This window comes from Bubalus kerabau, chromosome 23, assembly GCF_029407905.1.
Source record: "Bubalus kerabau isolate K-KA32 ecotype Philippines breed swamp buffalo chromosome 23, PCC_UOA_SB_1v2, whole genome shotgun sequence".
NCBI lineage: Eukaryota > Metazoa > Chordata > Mammalia > Artiodactyla > Bovidae > Bubalus > Bubalus kerabau.
In genome coordinates, this window is record NC_073646.1 from 20179592 (window position 1) to 20200067 (window position 20476).

Sequence of the window (20476 nt, forward strand, 5' to 3'; positions counted from 1 at the left end):
GCCAGAATACTGGAGTGGGTAGCCTTTGCCTTCTCCAGGGGATCTTCCCAAACCAGGGATCGAACCGGGGTGTCCTGCATTGCAGGTGGATATATATGCCTATATATATATATATATATATATACATACATACATACACACACACACACACACATATATATATTTCCCAGCATCAGGATCAGTGTCTTGTCTGATTTTGGGGTGCTTTTTGGTTTTTGGAGGAATTCCCTGGTTTTCTTCATTTCCTTTTTGATTATTTATTACTGGTTTGTAGATACACCACTGATTATTGTATGTTGGCTTTGTATCCTGAAATTTTGTTGAATGCTTATTAGCGCTAACATTTCTTTTTTTCATGGAATCTTTTGGATTTTCTGTACATAAGATCTGTGAGTAAAGATAGTTTTTCTTCTTCCTATCCAATTTGGTTGCCTTTTATTTCTTTATCTTGTCTAATTTTCATGAATATAACATCAAATACAGTGTTGAATAGAAGTGGGAGAGTGGACATGCTTATTTTGTTCTTGATCACTAAGGAAAGCTTTTTGTCCTTCACCACTGAGTGTGATTTTTAGTTGTGGGTTTTTTTAAATAGATGATCTTTTATAGGGGATCTTTGTTTTGATTAAGAAAGTGCCCTTTTTTTTTTTACAATTTTGTTGAGATTTTAAAATTTTCAATTTGAAATTGAAGTGTTGGATATTATCAAATACTCTTTCTACATCAGTTAAAATAAACATGCCACTTTTTAAATTCTGTTTTTTGTTTGTAGAAGTATGAGTCACAAAAGTATATATTTTGAAAGTGTGCAATGATACAACTTGATTCTATATCCATACATGGAATAATCATCATATTCAAGCTAATTAACACATACAACACCATGTGCTGTGCTATGCTTAGTCGCTCAGTATTGTCCAACTCTTTGCGACCCCATGGCTCCTCTGTCCATGGGGATTCTCCAGGCAAGAATACTGGAGTGGGTTGCCATGCCCTGCTCCAGGGGATCTTCCCAACCCACGGATCGAACCCAGGTCTCCCAAAATGCAGGAGGATTCTTTACCATCTGAGCCACCAGGGAAGCCCATGAATACTGGAGTGGGTAGCCTATCCCTTCTCCAGGGGAACTTCCTGAGCCAGGAACTGAACTCAGGTCTCCTGCATTATAGGCAGAATATTTACCAGCTGAGCTACCATTGTTACTTTGTGTGTGTGTGTTAAGAACACTTAGAACTTTCATGTCGATGTATGGCAAAAACCACTACAGTATTCTAAAATAATTAGCCTCCAATTAAAATTAATTAATTTAAATTTTAAAATAAATAATTACAGTAGGAAAAAAGAACTACTTTCTCAGCAAATTTCAAGCATATTTAAATTATTAACTGTATTCACTATACTGTAGCTACACAGAATTTATTCATCTTATAGCTGAAAGCTTGAATCTTTTGACAAACAGCTTTCCATTTCCCCCAAACCACAGCCCTTGGCAAACACGGTTAACATGTAAGTGAGATCACACAATATTTCTCTTTCTGTGTCTGACTTATTTCACTTAATATAATGTGTCCTTCAGATTTATCCATGTTGTTGCAAATGGCAAAATTTCTTTATCTTTGTGGCTGAATAATATTTCTTTGTGAATATATATACCACATTTTCTTTATTTGTGTATTGATAGATACTTAGATAGTTTTTATGTTTTGGCTATTTTGAAAAATGCTACAGTAAACATGGGAGTGCAGATACCTCTTACAAGTCCTGTTTTCTTTTTCTGTGTGTGTATATATATATATATACATATATATACACACACACACTTAGTTGGATCGCTGGAACGTATGTTTTAAATTTTTGAGAAACTTTATACTGTTATTCATAGTGGCTGTACCAGTTTGTATCGCCACCAACAGTGCACCATGGTCAAGAAAATAATATTTAGGAAAGAAATGTTATTTTAACATAAACAGTAAAATGGACTAAAATGGATAGTGTGTCTACATTAAAATAAGTTCAAGTTCAGTTTATGTATCTTGATATAATTAAATCATGTAAGTAGGAACTTATAGTTCCATATATATTTCCATTGTTTTACTTTGAGTTATTTAGGATAATTATATATAAGGGCATATAATACAATATACTGAGTCTGCTTCTCTGACATTATTACCTATTAAAACGGCTCAGCAAGTAGTTTTCACCAATAGAATAGTCTAAAGCTGCCTCCAAATTAAACACTGTAGGAGTTTTCAAGGAAATTGTTAGTATGAATGAAGACACAACATATAGTATGTTTCTCTTGAAATTGACTATACATTTAACCAGCATATTAAAATGTTTACATATAACCCAAAAATACAAAAACAAACAACTCCAAACCACCATATGACACACAGATCTAACAAAGTATATGTGGTCAGAGATTCTGTAAAATATTTAAAGATGGACTGACTTTCCTTCTATGGAAAATGTAGAAAGCGTTTTGAAAGGCCATTGTTTTCAGAGGCTGTTGTTCAATGTATACACTTAAGATACAATATTATAGTGTTATAATAAGAAATCCTGTATTAAGAGCAATTCAAATTGGATTTCACAAGTTAGTAAATGCTTTTACAAATGCTTTGACAATGTTATAGAAAGTGCATCCTTTTACTTTCCATTTTTATGCAATGTAATTATTTGGTGTTTATACAGTTAAAAATTAAAAGCAGACAAACATTAAACAACATACATATTAAAATTTGGGGTTGTAGTTGTATTTTAAAATAAACAGCTTCCTATTGTTTGCTTCAAGCTCTAATAACAGCATAAAGAGAAGCACATTCAAAATACTGATTTACTTTGATAGCGAAGGATTGTTCTTTGAAGATTAATGGAAGTAGCTGCTGCTGCTAAGTTGGGTCAGTCATGTCTGACTCTGTGCGACCCCATAGATGGCAGCCCACCAGGCTCCCCCGTCCCTGGGATTCTCCAGGCAAGAATACTGGAGTGGGTTGCCATTTCCTTCTCCAATGCATGAAAATGAAAAGTGAAAGTGAAATCCCTCAGTCCCCCAACTCTTCGCTACCCCATGGACTGTATATCCTACCAGGCTCCTCCATCCATGGGAGTTTCCAGGCAAGAGTACTGGAGTGGGTTGCCATTGCCTTCTCCAATGAAAGTAAACGTGACCCATTAAGTTGAAGTGTACTATTTAAAATACTCAATAGTTTACATAAAGTTTTAAAATATATTTTTATTACTTTATTTTTTCTGTACGGTCTCTTCTTTGTGGTGCATGGGCCTTCTCTAGTTGCAGAGCACAGGCTCTAGAGCATGGGGGCTTCAACAATTGTGCCAAGTGGGCTGAGTTCCTCCCCTCCACGCCCCGAAAAACCTGTGTACCCTATATAGTATGGCAGATTTTTAACTACTGGACCACCAGGAAAGCCTTAAAATATATTTTTTAAAGAGCTAAACATCTGTATTCACTGATAGCAATGGTATACCTACTTGATGATGACTTGAAACAAAACAAATGCCCATAAGGAAAAAATGCTGTAGTTATTTTTATCTAAATTTACTTTTAGTCCATGGTCTAGAAGCATTTTCCTCTTAATACAATACTCCTTTTCTATAAGGCAGTTCCTGGGAGCTAGACTGCTCTAGGTAATGAGAGAGTTAAGGTAAAAAGTAATTGCTTGCAGTTTAAATAGATAGTAACTTTTTGCTCTGGCTTAGTGAGCTAGTCTAATCAGTTGTATCTAAAAATAGGCAATTCTTTAAAAGGTTCTAATTTCTTTATTATCTGAAATCTTTGGAAATTAATAGTATAAAACTACAAAATTAGCAAATGTATTGAAATCTGTGTACAAATTACTTCTAATTTCAAGCTCTCATGTGATAGTGGTTTATTTTTTTTTAAGTGGCTCTTTTTTTTTTTAAGTTGCTCCAAAAATAGTTATATACATTTTTATTTTCTTTAAAGGAAACTGCCCATTTTAAATTACATCTGCATCATACCTTAATTTCATAATAGTTCATTTAACAGGTCTTAGTCATGGACTTTTCTAAGATGAGATTTTATATTTCCCTCCCGTAGCTCCTGGTTGTCAGAAAGCCCATGTTTTCCGTTATTGAAGGAGTTTGGTCCTGCTACTGTTAGTGTTTGTCTAATATTTTCCCCCATCTTTAATTTTAGGAGGCATTTCCTCTGGTTTGCTCTCTTCATCTTCTTTAAAAGCTGCTGCTACTGAAAGGATTTATTGGAGCAAGAGCTGAAACAGCTTTGTTAGTTCAGGCATACATGACACAGTCTCATAAATAAGTTGATGCTTTCTTTCTGTTGTCTGACTACCAAATCCAAACTTGCAGATCTTTATAAGCACTGTTGATAAATGAAGTTTCTCCTTCAGCTCATTGCTTCTCAGCACTTCTCAACCGGCACTTTGTCCCATTGCTCCAGAGGCTTTAGCTAGCTGTGGGTTCTCAGGCCTTCCTCCCTCCTTCCTGCCCATCATTTTCCCCACCACAGCCATGCCAAGGACTCTAGCATTTCTTTTTGATTCTTTCTTATCCATCTCTGTACATTATCAGTCTATTCTTGCATGCTGTGTACTTTTTCCATTAAAGGCCTTCTCACGTTAATCGTGGTTTCAAATAGTCCTGGTTTATTTTTTAATTAATTAATTACTTTTAATTGGAGGCTAATTACAATATTGTAGTGGTTTTTGCCATACATTGACATGAATCAGCCATGGGTGTACATGTGCTTCCCATCCCTCAGGGTCATCCCAGTGCACCTGCCTGAGCGCCCTGTCTCATGCATCGAACCTGGACTGGCGATCTGTTTCACATATGATAATATACATGTTTCAATGCTGTAATAGACCTGGCTTAATATTTCCAACATTTTGCATATCAGAGTCTGATTCTGATGCTGCTTTAGTTTCTTCAATCTGTGTTTTTTTCCCTTTAGTATGCTGTATAAATTTTTGTTAAAATGTGTACATGAGGGTCTAGGGAAAAGGAAATATAGTAAATAGGATATTAGTGACATAGAGGTAAGGTGTAGTGGGGAGAGAAAGGATTTCATAGTGTTATGATTGGGCTTTAGTCTTTCGATGAGCTTATGTTGCTGATCTATGAAATCATCAGTGCTTCTCGTTTTTTTCCTCTTTAGAAGAGACAAGATGACTAGAGCAGGTTGGACTTTTCCTTCCCCTAGGTAGGTTATGCTCTGGTAAAATACTTTCTCATGAATCAGGCCTAATTAAGAATAGAATGCTCTGGCACATTTCAAAATGTTTCCTTCTTCCATGATTCCTGGAAGCATGAGGGGAGTTTTCTCGTATATTTGCCATGAGAAACTGATAAGGATCTTGGAGGTAAATTGACAAAAACATGAATTCACAAGTTCCTTATGACTTGAACACCCCTGGACTTTTTAATTCTTTAGACTTGTCCTAGTAAGGCCCCAGCAATTTGTTAATTATAGTTTAGGATTTTCTACTGTAGTACTGGATCTTTCAGAGATTCTGTTTAGAGTTTCTACTCCATTAAATTATATTCTCTGTATTTGCCTATCTGCCTCTCCAGTTTTAGGGACAGTGTGTTGCCCTGTGACCTCACTTTTTTGATCGATCTAAGAAGAGTTATAGACTTTTCAGTTCAGCTTCCTACTTGTTACAATGGAGTGGTGACTTCTAAGTTCTTTTTCCAAACCAGAAACTGGAAGCTGAACCTTATTTTTTTATATTGATGAATACCTTTCCAGTTTTATATATCCTGATGGTTATTTTGATGGAAATCAGCATGAGAGAGAATGGAGAGATAGGACCACCATCTCAAGCAATAGGTCTGCTTATTGCTTTGAGTCTTATTTTATGGACTTCTGATGATTGTTTATTTTTGTTTCAGTCACCTACCAACATTTCAATCAACATGTTTGGCTCTAGGCAGAGACCCCTTTCTGGGGAAGGAAATGGCAACCCACTCCAGTGTTCTTGCCTGGAGAATCCCAGGGACAGGGGAGCCTGGTGGGCTGTTGTCTCTGGGGTTGCACAGAGTCGGACATGACTGAAGCGACTTAGCAGCAGCAGCAGCAGCAGAGACCCCTTTCACTACTACATCATTATCTTTTTGAGCAACCTAAAACTTAAAGTATCTAAAAGTAGTAAGTAGTATCTATAGCTAAAGAATATCAGTGTACTTTTCTTCATTGTTTAATTATAAAGCTGATGAGTAATTTTGTTTTAGTCACATTTGGGTACCTGAAGTAACTATCTCCTATTATATTTCAGAATATGGTGCTAAGTGGAATAACTTCTTGTCACGAGTGAGCCCAGATGATGAACTCACTCTTGCTCATATTATGGGAATGCTTTTATTTGACGCCTTTTTATATGGCCTTCTGGCCTGGTATATAGATGCTGTCTTTCCGGGGAAGTATGGTGTGCCCAAGCCATGGTATTTCTTTATGCAGGTAAGTTCTAATTATTTCTGTTATTGAGAGAAACTCAAGTTCTTATATACTGAGTTTATTGAAGAGTGAACATTATTTAATTTTAACACCATCCACACAGTCTTATGATACTAATACAGCTTTAATTCCTTCTCAACTAAAGCCATTACGAGTTAATTTTGTAACATGTATAATAGAATTAAATGGTTTTTTTATTAAAAATCTCTATCTGAAGGAATGTGTGGTAAGATCCTTAGACCCTAGTGAGGAGATTATAAATTATGTCAGATATCTGGTTATCATTATATGCTTTTTTTCTACTATTAGTCCAAATTACTTAGAATCAAAGCCAACTCATTTGAAAAGACAATGGCACCCCACTCCAGTACTCTTGCCTGGAAAATCCCATGGATGAAGGAGCCTGGAAGGCTGCAGTCCATGGGGTCGCTGAGGGTCGGACACAACTGAGTGATTTCACTTTCACTTTTCACTTTCATGCATTGGAGAAGGAAATGGCAACCCACTCCAGTGTTCTTGCCTGGAGAATCCCAGGGACGGAGGAGCCTGGTGGGCTGCCGTCTATGGGGTTGCACAGAGTCAGACACGAGTGAAGCGACTTAGCAGCAGCATGCTACATATATATATATATATGTATATGTATATATATATATATACATGTATATATATATATAATTTGGATGAAGGAGCCTGGTAGGCTACAGTCATGGGGTTGCAAAGAGTTGGACTATCACTATATATAATTCCATGGACAGAGGACCTGGTGGGGTCACAAAGAGTCAGACAAGACTGAGCTAATAACTTTAACTTTCATATACACATATATATATACACACATACACACACACACATACACACATCTAATTGCTGATCTCTTAATTTCAAATGCATTTTAAAAATCCTGCATTGTACTCTCCTCCTCTCATGATTACTGATTTTGATATTATATTTTACATCTAATTATTTTCTGTATCTCTTATCTGCTTATTATGGATAATCTTATGGGAGTTTTCTTGAGTGTTATGCGTTGCTTTTCCTATGCTGCTTTTAATACTGTCTATCTTTAATTTTGTCATTTTAATTACAATGTGTTTTGGTGTATTCCTCTTTGAATTCATCCTGTATGAGATTCTCTGCACTTACTGGTTTTGGATAATTGTTGCTTTTCCCAGGTTAGGGAATTTTTTAGCTATTATGTCTCCAGATATGTTTATACCCTTTCTCTCTCTCTTCTCCTTCAGGGACCCCTATAATGTGAATACTGGTATGCTTGATATCATCTCAGAAGTTTCATTAACTGTCTGCATTGCCTTTCATTCTTTTCTTTTGTTAAGCATCAATGATTTCTGATACTCTGTCTTATTGATACTCAGCTTATTGATCTTCTTCTCCATATTATTTAGTCTACTGTTGATTCTTTCTAGTGTATTTTTCATTTCAGTTTTTGTGTTCTTCATCTGTGTTTGGTAGCTCTTTATATTTTCTAATTCTTTGTTGAAAGTTTCTAACTTCTCTCTGTGTGCATCCATTCTTCTCTTTCATTTTTTTTTCTCTTTAAATTATTTATTTTAAATGGAGTGTTCATCTCATTTCTTTTTTTTTTTTGTTCTTCAATTTTATTTTATTTTTAAACTTTACATAATTGTATTAGTTTTGCCAAATATCAAAATGAATCCGCCACAGGTATACATGTGTTCCCCATCCTGAACCCTCCTCCCTCCTCCCTCCCCGATGATCTTTACGGTCATTACTCTAAAATTTTTCTCAAGTAGATTGTCTATTGCCTCTTCACCTAGTTCTTCTGGGTTTTTATATTGTCTCTTCATTTGGAACATATTCCTCTGTCACAAAATTTTCCCTGACTTGCTGTTTTTATGTCTGTGTACTTGATATATTAGTTACATTTCTCAACATTGGAGAAGTGGCCTTGAAGGAGAAGTCTAATGCACCCCAGCAGCACACTCACCTTTCATTACAAGAGCTATATGTTCTAGGTGTGCCCCCTATTTAGGGTATGTGGGTCCTTCTGTTGTGGTGGGCTGATTACCATGGGTAATCTGGCAGGCTTTGTTAGCCTTGGTCTGGTTGGTTGCCAGGCCCTTCCTTGTGTAAGAGCTGTTGAACACTAGTTTCTGGGGTCAGGTCATGGGGTGGCTGGATTCTGAACCCTGTGGAGCCCTGGGCATGTTACTGGTTCACTGATAAGTGAAGTTGGGGTCCAGAAGATCCTGAGGCTGTTGCCGCCACACTGGTGGGTGAGGCCAGGCCCTAGAGCTAGTGATGGTTCATTAGTAGGCAGAGTTAGATCCTATGGTTTGGCTGTAGGACCCAGGGATCCCAGAGTTACTATTGGACTGTCGGTGACTGGGACTGGTTCCTGACACAGCTGTCTGTGGGATCTGGCATGTCTCAAAGCTTTGTTGACCTGTTACTGGGCACAGGGCCCAGCCAGTCCTAGGGCAGGTACTGGCCTGTTGGTAGTTGAGCTCGGACAACAGGCTGTGGGGCTTTGGTTGTCCTGTGGTTAGTATCCATCCACCCACTGCTGGGTGAGACTATTCCCAAGGCTAGAGCAGGATCACTGGTGGGCAGAGATAGGGATTCTGGGGCTGATGCCTATCCACTTGTGAGTGCACCAGGGCCCAGCTGCATGGTTCTGGGGGTCCTGCTTGTAGTGCCCACACATTGATGTGTGGGGCCAGGTCCTGGGCCCCTAGCTGGGAAGGGACATACTGCTGGTGCTGTGGGCTCAGAAGGTCTGAAGGTAGACCATCTGCTGCCTAGTTGATTCCTACAGGCTGTTGGGCAAGGGCATGGCTGGGCCCTAAGGCTAATCAGCTAGAAGGAGAATTCCAAAATGGTGCTTGCCAGCAAGTGTCCATGTGGTACAATAAGCTCTCCCAAATGGCTGCCACCAGTGTCTGTATCCACAAGGTGGGCTGTAGTGGCCTCATGCCTTTCCAGGGGTCTCTCCAAGATTAGCAGACCTAATAGCATTACCCAGGCATCTTTCAAATTACTGCTTCTTCTCTGGGTCCTGGGGAATGTGATATTTTTTGTGTGCCCTCTAAAAATAAAGTGTCTATTTCTCCTAGCCTCCTAAGACTTCTGAAAGTAAGCCCCACTGGCCTTCAAAACCAAACATTCTAGGAGTTATTTTCTAGGAATATACCATATTGGAACAGAATATGAAAAAGAATACATATATTAAAGTGCTTTTATGAAAGCAGTTTTGAACTCACAAATTCATTGAAAGGGTCTTAGCAATATTTAAGGATCTTTAGACCACATGTCCAAATAAAGAGACTGACTCAAAATGATAGAATGCTTTTTGCTGAGCCATATTAAAGTGACATTTTTAAATAGCATATTTTGTAGTTATTCTGTAGGAATTAAAATTATAGGCTATTTGTTTCCAAATTTCATTTCAAGTTATCTGTTGCAACCCATCTCAAAACTGAAGTGAAATGAGTCAAAATGTTTTCAAGTTTAGGAACATTTTATTTTTCATTCACATGATAGATTCTGTTTTTCTTCTTTTCTTAGAAAGGCTACTGGCTTGGAAAGGCTATAAGCATTAGGAAAAAGGAAGATATGCCTGTTACTAATACGGTTCAAAATGCTTACTTTGAAGAAGAACCTGTTGGTTTGATTGCTGGTATCAGGATTCAACATTTGTACAAGGTATTATTTACAGGTCTCTTTTCCCCTGTACTATTGAAAAGTAATTTACAACACATAGTAAATTAATTTTCTATTGCAAAGAGCTGACTCATTGGAAAAGACTTTGATGCTGGGAAAGATTGAAGGCAAAAGGAGAAGATGGTGGCAGAGGATAAGATGGTTAGATAGCATCACCAACTCAGTGGGCATGAATTTGAGCATACTCTGGGAGATAGTGAAGGAGAGGGAAGCCTGGCATGCTGCAGTCCATATGGTTGCAGAGTCAGACACAATTTAGCAACTGAACAATTAAAATAACAAATGTTTGTCACTGGCCGTAACCCTACTCCCATATGATGTTAATAAAAGGTTATAGTCAGCAGACTCATTATTTAATGAGACAAAATGAAAATTTATGCAAATAAAATAAATATCCATGTTTTCCTCTATTTACTTCTGAATAGAATTCGGCTTTGTATAGACGATAACTGTGTCTGCTACAATTCTTCCATTATAAGAGTTAATTTTTCATTGGAACTGTGAAAACTTGTTATGTAAATATAAATTTCTGTTCACCACTCTGGCTTTACTTATTCTACAAGTTATATATTAGGCCATTTGTTTACACTATCCTCTTTCGAAGTGTTCTGCAAGGATGTGTTCTTAAACATATCAGTTTATCTGGATAAACTGCAGGCATGTATCATTCAGGTAACCCATATATCTGCTGGCATTCTCTTGGGCCTCAAGAAGATATTTCAGCTTAACTTGAACCTCTAATCTCACAATTTTTGGAAACTCAGATATCTCTTCAAAATTTCTGCTAATCATTTGTGGGTATTAGGAACAGGATAGGACCTTTTATCCTATTATGGTTTTCTCTGCCTCCAGCACATTGCATTATGATTCTTTCTTTATCACATCACTGTAGATGTAAAACTGTCTTTTCATTGTATTTTCTCAGGAAGTCCATTCAAATCACAATTTTGTGATTTGTGATTTATGATTTATGATGGGTTTATATTAACAGCCACATGAGCCATTTCACCACCCATATCCTTTCTCATCTCTGTTTTCACTTTTCCACCAAGATTGTCCCTGAGGGCTTCCTCTAATTTGTGTAGTAGTTCATATTTTCTTAGCTCTTTCCCCCAGACTTGCATATCCAGACTTATGAGTACTAGCAGAACCAAGAACTTTCTATGTACTATTTATTTATTCAGAAGTTCAACAAATAGTTTCTTAGCACCTACTATGTTATAGAAACTGATTGGTATTGGAAATATAGTTGTAAAATATTCAGATAAAATCTCCCTTTTAAAGGGAATGTAAGCAAACAGTTAGGGGTACTCCTGCCTCCAAAGAAGGACTTCCCTGATGGCTCAGATGGTAAAACGTCTGTCTACAATGCGGGAGACCTGGGTTCGATCCCTGGGTCGGGAAGATCCCCTGGAGAAGGAAATGGCAATCCACTCCAGTACTATTGCCTGGGAAATCCCATGGACAGAGGAGCCTGGTAGGCTACAGTCCATGGGGTCATCACAAAGAGTCAGACACGACTGAGCGACTTCACTTTCACTTTCTGCCTCCAAGTAGGTTGGGAAAGTTCTTGGTAGCCCAACACTCAAACTGAAAACAGTAGAAGAAACCAGATAAATTATATTTATCAGACAACTGCAGAAGCTATAAGGACTAGATTATTTTCAATTCCGAAGAATAAGCAATACTTTTAAGCTGACCTTAGAAATACTGGCCATTTTCTCCCTTGTAGCTGTTTTCTAACTGGGGACAGAATCAATCCTTGCACCCTCTACTCCAAATAAGAACTCTACTGAAATAAAGAGGCACTTGAGCCTTTTGGTGGTTATAGTTGGCTGGCATGACATTTTGGAAGCGTGAAGTGGTCCCATGTGATCAATTTTCCCTTTGAGATATTTAAACTGGTGTAAAGAGCTTTAAGTGGGATTCTGGGAAACCAGATCAAGGATTCTAAAAGGCAGCATGAAATCTGTAAACCTGTGAAGCTCAGAAGCAAAAAGTCACACTAGAGGAAAAGCACACAATTGACCTCCCCACCCCAGACACCTGGCATATTTAGAGTTGTAACAAGTAGAAAGTAAAGAACTATATTCAAAACTATAAAGGACAGAACAGAATCTCCTTTACCTGCAAGATATTCCATCAGAAGTTTAAGAGGACCAGTCTTACAGAGTAAGAATGAACTAGGATAGCCCAAATCTTTCTAAACTTCTGATTGGTTTTTCACTCCACTGAATTCCAGGTTTGATGTAATTGATGACCTCTTTCCCTTATCTATTTAATCAAGAAAAGGGGTTACTTTCAGATGGAAGATGGCTGGAGCCTTCTTGGTTATTTAAACAAAATGCATAGCACAAATAAAGAATTACTAGACATGTGAAGAGGTGCAAGATAGTGACCAGTAACTAAGAATAGGAACATACCATGGAAGCAGACACACAGATTATCTAGAAATAGGAGTTAGCAGAGAAAGATTTTACAAGAACTGTGAATACTGAAATAAAGAACATATTAAAAGATTGATATTCTCATCTGAATGGCTAAAATAAAAACATTTGACAATAGTATTTGTAGCAAGGATATGGAAAAAGGTTATATTTCTAGCAATACAAATCAATATAACAACTTTGGAAACCTATGTGTCAGTGTATCATTCAAAGTTGAGCTAGGAAACAGAAATTATTCTCCAGTAATACAGAAATTTTAGTGCAAAGAACTTAGTAATAAAAACAGGTAAAAATACTGATAGGAATAGATCAAACTTTGAAGAATATAGAAATAGTAGATTAGAGAGTAGTCACTACCTCTAAGGCTCAGGAGCAGCACTCATGGGAGGAGCAAACTTGGAAAAGTTTCTTCCTCTCTACCAAGGGTGAGGTCAAACTTACTTTACTGAGGGCTGTGGTTCTGTGGCTGCGTGAATGGTAAGAAGTTTGCTGAGGTACCATAGGCTATGTCTGGCAACTGGAGAAACCTCGTACTGGGTGACAGAGAAACATGCCAGGAAACTTCTTGCTTGTGTCCTGGAAGGAGAAGCCACTGGATGTGGTAATGATGAGGCTTGCTGAGGTGCTACTGCTACCTTCTATGAAGCCACCACTGAGTGAATGGTGAAGTCTGACTGGAAGTCTGCCTGAAGAGATAATGGTAAGACTCCGAAAAAGAGGATTATATTATGTATTATAGAATGTATTGCATCATGAGGGAAACAAGAGGATTGGATAATAACTTGGACATACAACAAGAATGAGAAGCAATTTTGATGGAATAGTAAAGGAAAGCCTCTCTGTGAAGGTAATCTTTGTGTTGAAATCTGAAAGATGTGGATGAATCAGGGAGTTGAAAAATGAGAGATAAAAGATTAAAACAGAACATTAAATCCAAGTTCTGAGGTGGAAAAAACATTGTCATTGTATTTGAAGAAGCAAACAAAGAAGAAATGGTGGAAACAAGTTTGAAGAGATAGAAGCCAGATCAGGTAGGAACCGTTCAGTTCAGTTCAGTCGCTCAGTCATGTCCGACTCTTTGTGACCCCATGAATCGCAGCACGCCAGGCCTCCCTGTCCATCACCAACTCCCGGAGTTCACTCAGACTCACATCCATCGAGTCAGTGTTGCCATCCAGCCATCTCATCCTCTGTTGTCCCCTTCTCCTCCTGCCCTCAATCCCTCCCAGCATCAGAGTCTTTTCCAATGAGTCAACTCTTCGCATGAGGTGGCCAAAGTACTGGAGTTTCACCAGGGCTGATCTCCTTCAGAATGGACTGGTTGGATCTCCCTGCAGTCCAAGGGACTCTCAAGAGTCTTCTCCAACACCACAGTTCAAAAGCATCAATTCTTCAAAGCTCAGCTTTCTTCACAGTCCAACTCTCACATCCATACATGACCACTGGAAAAGCCGTAGCCTTGACTAGACGGACCTTTGTTGGCAAAGTAATGTCTCTGCTTTTGAATATGCTATCTAGGTCGGACATAACTTTCCTTCCAAGGAGTAAGCTGTTAGGTCACAGTAAAGTTCAATAAACTTTGGACTTGAAAAATAGTTGGAAGTCACTAAAGGAGTATGATTGCTATAAGGACATAATCTGATTTATGCTTTGAAAATATTCTCTGACTGTGGTGTGGAGAATTACTGAAAGGAAGATGAATAAGGAAGTTTCTGTAATCATAACAGCTTGGACTAGGGTGGTGTCAGGGAATTTGAGAGAGAAGTGAACAGTTTAAGACTGTTTTCTGTAATTAGAACTGTAAAGAGCGCAGCAGGTTGAGGGAAAAGGAGGAAACTCTTTTGATTTGGATTTCTGACTTGGACAATTGAGTGGATAGTGGTGATATTTACTGATATGGAAAAGACTGGAGAGGAATTACAGTTTTTTTAATTTAAAAGTGGAAGCTTGAGGAAATGAACAGATCTCTTTTGGATATAAGTTTGAAGTACCATTTAAACAAACATTCAGGTGAGATATCAGTTTTAGAAGTCTAGGCAAATTTAAAGCCTGATATGCATTTGAAATTTATCAGCAGAGAGATGACATTTAAAACAAATATCAAGATGAAGGCTTAAGGAGAAAATGTAGATACGATGCACTTTAATTATAATGTATTATTACTTTTCCATTACTCTCTGTATTTGTCCTTTTCTCACCATCTGTTCAAGTTAGCAGAAAGGGTTTAAGAGATTAATTCTAAAACAAATATGTTTGATTCCCACCTCTTCCATGTATTTTTTATTTCTTAAAATATCCGAGCTTAATTTTCTTCATGTGCAATGTGGAGAATGGTAGCTACCATGTAGGTTTGCTTTACGGGTTAATTGTGAGATGTGGTATATAAAACCAAACAGTGCTTGGGTCATAGTAGATATTTAGAAGAGTTCATTCTCTTCCTTTACCGACTAATTCTCCCTCTCTACCATCACTTGTAGCTACTGGTCTTTGAACAATAACCAATTTTTGTCCCTGTGGTTTCGAACATATTTCTCTAATAAATATTTAACCTTACTGTTTCTGTTATCATTACCTAACTCCTTGGATAATTTAACTTTATCCCCCACCATGGTCCTGGGAAGACTGAATTTCCTATTATCAATAAATGAAATGATGTTATCTTAATTTTACGTACCTGCTCTCACTCTACTTGATATCCTAATCTGCAAAGGTCAAGGAAGCAAGTAGATATGATTTTTCTCATTCATGAAAGTTGATGATTTTTTCTTTCAATTAGAGATAGACTGTAAACATATTTTATTTTTAGAACAGTCTTATAGAAAATGAGAAGATAGTACAGGTCCCCGTGTATTTATTTATTTTCAATATTTTCTGTTATTAACATATTAATATGGTACATGTGTTACAATTAAAAACAAATGTGAAATGATAAGACGGTGCCGGCATCACAGCGGCGTAAGTTGCTTTGTCTTTCTCCTTCAGTCTACAACCAGTAAAATATCCATAACTCAATAAAGTTGCTTCTGTGCAACAGACACGGTTGCCAGAGAATTCCATACATCTGTACCACTGTATAAAGTGGACTAGGAACACATGGAGGTGGTGGCAAGAGAGAGCAGTGGAGGAAGTGTCTGCAATCCCAGGGCCCTGGCTGAGCCCACAGCTCCAGAGAACGCAGAAGCCGCAGGAGAGGCAGCTCATACAAACCAAGTCTCCTGGTTAAGTGGCACCTCTGGCCACAGTAGACCAGGCAGCAGCAGCAGCTGGGCCTGTGACACCATCCCTTTAGCCATGGAAGCGCCCATGACTCTGCCTGCCCCCAAACTCAATCACCCCAGATGTGGCAAAGACACCTGTGACACCAGCTCCCTCTCCACCTTGGCCACCCCCACCCCCCAAATGCAGCCTGCAACCCAGGAGACCCTAGACTTAGCAGAGCTGTGTGACATCTTGGTGTCACAGGCACTTTTAATTTTTCTGTGTCTTTGTGTTTAAACTGAAATTCTTTTTTTTATGTATTTATTTTTATTATTTTTGCTGTACTGGATCTCCATTGCTGTGCATAGGTTTTCTCTCATTGTGAAAAGAGTGGCTACCCTTCATTGTGGTGCACAGGCTTCTCATTGCAGTGGTTTCTCTTATTGCAGGGCATAGACTCTAGGGCACGCAGGTTTCAGTAGTTCTAGCACGTAGGCTCAGTTGTTGCAGCTCACAGGCTCCAGAGTGCAGGCTTAGTAGTTGTGGGGCAAGGGCTCAGTTGTTCCCTGGCTCATGGGATCTTCCCAGATCAGGGATGAACCAGTGTCCCTTGCACTGCAAGGCAGATTCTTAACCACTGGACCACCAGGGAAGCCCCCAAAGTGAAATTCTTGTAGGCAATATATAGTTCCATCTTTCAGTCTCTTAATTGGTGCATTTAGATCATTATTATCTAAAGTTATTAATATAGGTGAATTAATATTAACCAATATTATTAAATGAGTCTTCCCTCATAGCTCAGTCAGTAAAGAATCTGCCTGCAATGTAGGATTCCCCTCGCAACTCAGGAGACCTGGGTTCTATTCCTAGGTCCTGGAGAAGGATATGGCAACCCACTACAGTATTCTTGCTTGGGAAATCCCATGGACAAAGGAGCCTGGTGTGACAGGCTACAGTCCATGGAGTCACAAGAGTTGGACATGACTTAGTGACTAAACCACCATCAATATTTAATATTAATATCTATAATTGAGAATACAGGTGGCACACTGGTAGAGGATCTGCCTTCCAATGCAGGAGGTGCAAGAGTCTGATCCCTGAGTGGGGAAGATCCTGTGGAGTAGGAAATGGCAACATGTCCAGTGTTCTTGCCTGGAAAATTCCATAGACAGAGAAGCCTGTAGAAACCGGCTACAGTCCATGGGGTCAAAAGAGTCCAACATGACTCAGCGTTTGAGCATCACCAACTGTAACTTTCTTATACTTATTATACCTGTTCTTTGTTACCTGTTTTATCCTCTCCTCCTTTTCTGCCTGTCAGTGGCTTATAGAGAAGTCTTAGGTAATTTAATCCTTATTCCTGTTAAGATTGTCCTCTGATCTCTGGTTTATTTCAAGTGAAGTGAAATGAAATCGTTCAGTCATGTCTGACTTTTTGTGAACCCATGGACTATAGAGTCTATGGGATTCTCTAGGCCAGTATACTGGAGTGGGTAGCCTTTCCCTTCTCCAGAGGATCTTCCCAACCCAGGGATCGAATCTAGGTCTCCCACATTGCAGGTGGATTCTTTACCAACTGAGCCACAAGGGAAGCCCTGGGTTGGCTTGTCAGGAGTGGGATTCAAACCCATGCCTCCAGGGGAGACTGCGACCTGAATGTAGGGCCTTAGACCACTCGGCTGTGGCTTATTTCAAGATATTTTTATTTTTCAAGATTTTTATTATTTGGTTTTCAGCAAATACATGCTTCAGTCTAGATTTGTGTGTGTGGTCTTTATCCTGCTGAATTTCCTTTGAGCTTCCTAGAACTATAGTTTGGTATCTATCATTCATCTGGAAAATTCTCAGTCATCATTTCTTCAAACATATCTTCTGGTTCTTTCTCTCTTTCTTCTCCTTCTGGCAATCCCATTATATTATACATAGACAACACCTTTTGTAACTGTCCAACAGTTGTTGGAGATTCTGTTCTGATCATTTTCATTCTTTTTTCTTCTTATTTCAATTTGAGATGTTGCTATTGTTGTGTTTTCAAGCTTACTGTGTCTTCTTTTCTCAGCCATGTCCAGTCCACTAGTGAGCTCATCAAAAGTGTTCTTCACTTCTGTCACATTGTTATTGCTCTTTAACATTTCCTTCTGATTCTGCATTAAAGTTTCTTTCTGCTTACATTATACATTTGTTTTTCATGTTGTTCCTTAAAACCTAGAGGCATTTGCATATTAATCATATTTATTTTTCTATAGTACTTTTATTGAAGTATAGTTGATTTACAATGTTGTAGTAATTTCTGCTGTATAGCAAAGTGATTCAAATTCTTTTCTATTATGGTTTATCATGGGATATTGAATACAATTTCCTGCACTATGCAGTAACACCTTGTTATTTATCTACTCTATGAATAATAGAGTCTAGTCAAGGCTATGGTTTTTCCAGTGGTCATGTATGGATGTAAAAGTTAGACTGTGAAGAAAGCTGAGTGCCGAAGAATTGATGTTTTTGAACTGTGGTGTTGGAGAAGACTCTTGAGAGTCCCTTGGACTGCAAGGAGATACAACCAGTCCATTCTAAAGGAGATCAGTCCTGGGTGTTCTTTGGAAAGACTGATGATAAAGCTGAAACTCCAATACTATGGCCACCTGATGCGAAGAGTTGACTCATTGGAAAAGACTCTGATGCTGGGAGGGATTGGGGGCAGGAGGAGAAGGGGACGACAGAGGATGAGATGGCTGGATGGCACCACTGATTCGATGGGCATGAATTTGAGTAAACTCTGGGAGTTGGCAATGGACAAGGAGGCCTGGAGTGCTGCTGTCCATAGGGTCGCAAAGAGTCAGACACGACTGAGTGACTGAACTGAACTGAACTGAACTGGGGGTCTGTTTCTGTTTTGTAAATACTTTTGTGTCATAATTTAGATTACAAATATAGGTGATATGATATATTTGCCTTTCTCTTCACTTAGTATGATAATCTCTAGGTCCATCCATGTTGTTTCAAATGGCATTATTTCATTCTTTTTATGGTTTAGTAATATTCTATAGTGTATGTGTACCACATCATCTTTGTCTATTCATATGTCGATGGACATTTATGTTGTTTCCATGTCTTGGCTATTGGGAATATCGCTACCATGAAGATAAGGTTGCATGCAACTTTTTGAATTACATACTGTGTTGAATAGAAGTGGTGAGAGTGGGATTTTAGCAAAAAGATTTTCAGTTTTCACAGCTGAGTATCATATTGGATGTTGGTGTGTCATAAATAACTTTTATTATATTGAGACATGTTCCCTCAAAACCTACTTTGGTAAGAGTTTTTTTTTTAATCATGAACAGATGTTGAATTTTATTGAATGCCTTTTTCTGCAGCTATTGAGATGATCTTGTGGTTTTTGATTTATCTTGATGTGGTGGATCACATTGATGGATTTGCATGTGTTGACCCATCCGTGTGAACTAGCCATGACCTCAACTTGGTTGTGGTATGGGATCTTTTTTATAATGTGCTGTTGAACTTAATAGCCAACATTTTGACAATTTTCGCATCAATATTCATCAAAAATATTGTTCTGTAATCTTTTCTGGTAGTGTCTTTGTCTGGTTTTGGTATCAGGGTAATGGTGTCTTTACAGAATGTGTTTGAAAGTATTTTCTCTTCTTCAGTCTTTTGGAAGAGTTTGAGAAAAATTGGTAGAAGTTCTTTGTATGTTTGGTGGAATTTGCCTGTGAAGCCATCAGGCTGTGGACTTTTGTTTGTAGGGAGTTTTTTTTGTTTTTTGTTTTTTTTTAATGGATACTATTTTACTTTTAGTGATTGATCCATCCAAGTTATCTAAATCTTCTTGATTCAGCCCTTCAACTTTGAACAGCTGCATGTTTCTAAAAAGTCCATTTCTTCTAGGCTGTTGAATTTATTGGCATATAATTTTTCATATTATTATCTATGGTATTTTGTATTTCTGTGATATCAGTTGTGATTTCTTCTCTTTAATTTCTAATTATATTTACTGGATATTCTCTTTTCCTTTCTTGATGAGACTGTACAGAGATTTATCAATTTTGTTTACTCTTTCAAAGAATCAACTCTTGGTTTTATTGAATTTCTTCTAGTATTTTTAAAATTAATTAATTTATTTTAATTGGAGGATAATTAGTTTACAATATTGTGATGGTTTATGCCATACATCAGTATGAATCGGCCATAGGTATACATGTGTCTCCTCCATCTTGAACACCCTCCCACTTCCCTCCTCACCCTGTTCCTCCAAGTTGTCACAGATCACCAGATTTGGGTGTCCTGCTTCATATATCAAACTTGCACTGCTTATATATTTTATATATGGTAATGTATATGTTTCAATGCTATTTTCTCAAATCATCCCACTCTCTCCTCCTCCCACTGAGTCCAAAAGTCTGTTCTTTACATCAGTGTCTCCTTTGCTGCCCTGCACATAGGATCATTGGGACCATTTTTCTAGATTCCATATATATGTGCTAATATATGGCATTTCTCTTTCTCTTTCTGACTTAAAACTGACACAAATGCATTCTTTTTTATAGCTGAGTAATATTCCATTGTATATATGTATCCACAACTTCTTTATCCATTCATCTGCCAATGGACATCTAGGTTGCTTCCATGTCCTAGCTATTGTAAATAGTGCTGC

At 38.0% G+C, this 20476-nt stretch overlaps 1 protein-coding gene across 1 annotated transcript in view; it reads left to right on the forward strand.

Annotated features, from left to right (window-relative positions):
• LOC129637637 (phospholipid-transporting ATPase ABCA3-like) overlaps window positions 1–20476 on the forward strand; it is a 195435-nt gene that overhangs the window by 45821 nt on the left and 129138 nt on the right. The window contains exons 8-9 of the mRNA XM_055561864.1: window positions 6282–6463; window positions 10007–10144. Of these exons, the coding sequence (XP_055417839.1) occupies window positions 6282–6463; window positions 10007–10144 (320 nt within the window). The remainder of the gene's footprint in view (window positions 1–6281; window positions 6464–10006; window positions 10145–20476) is intronic.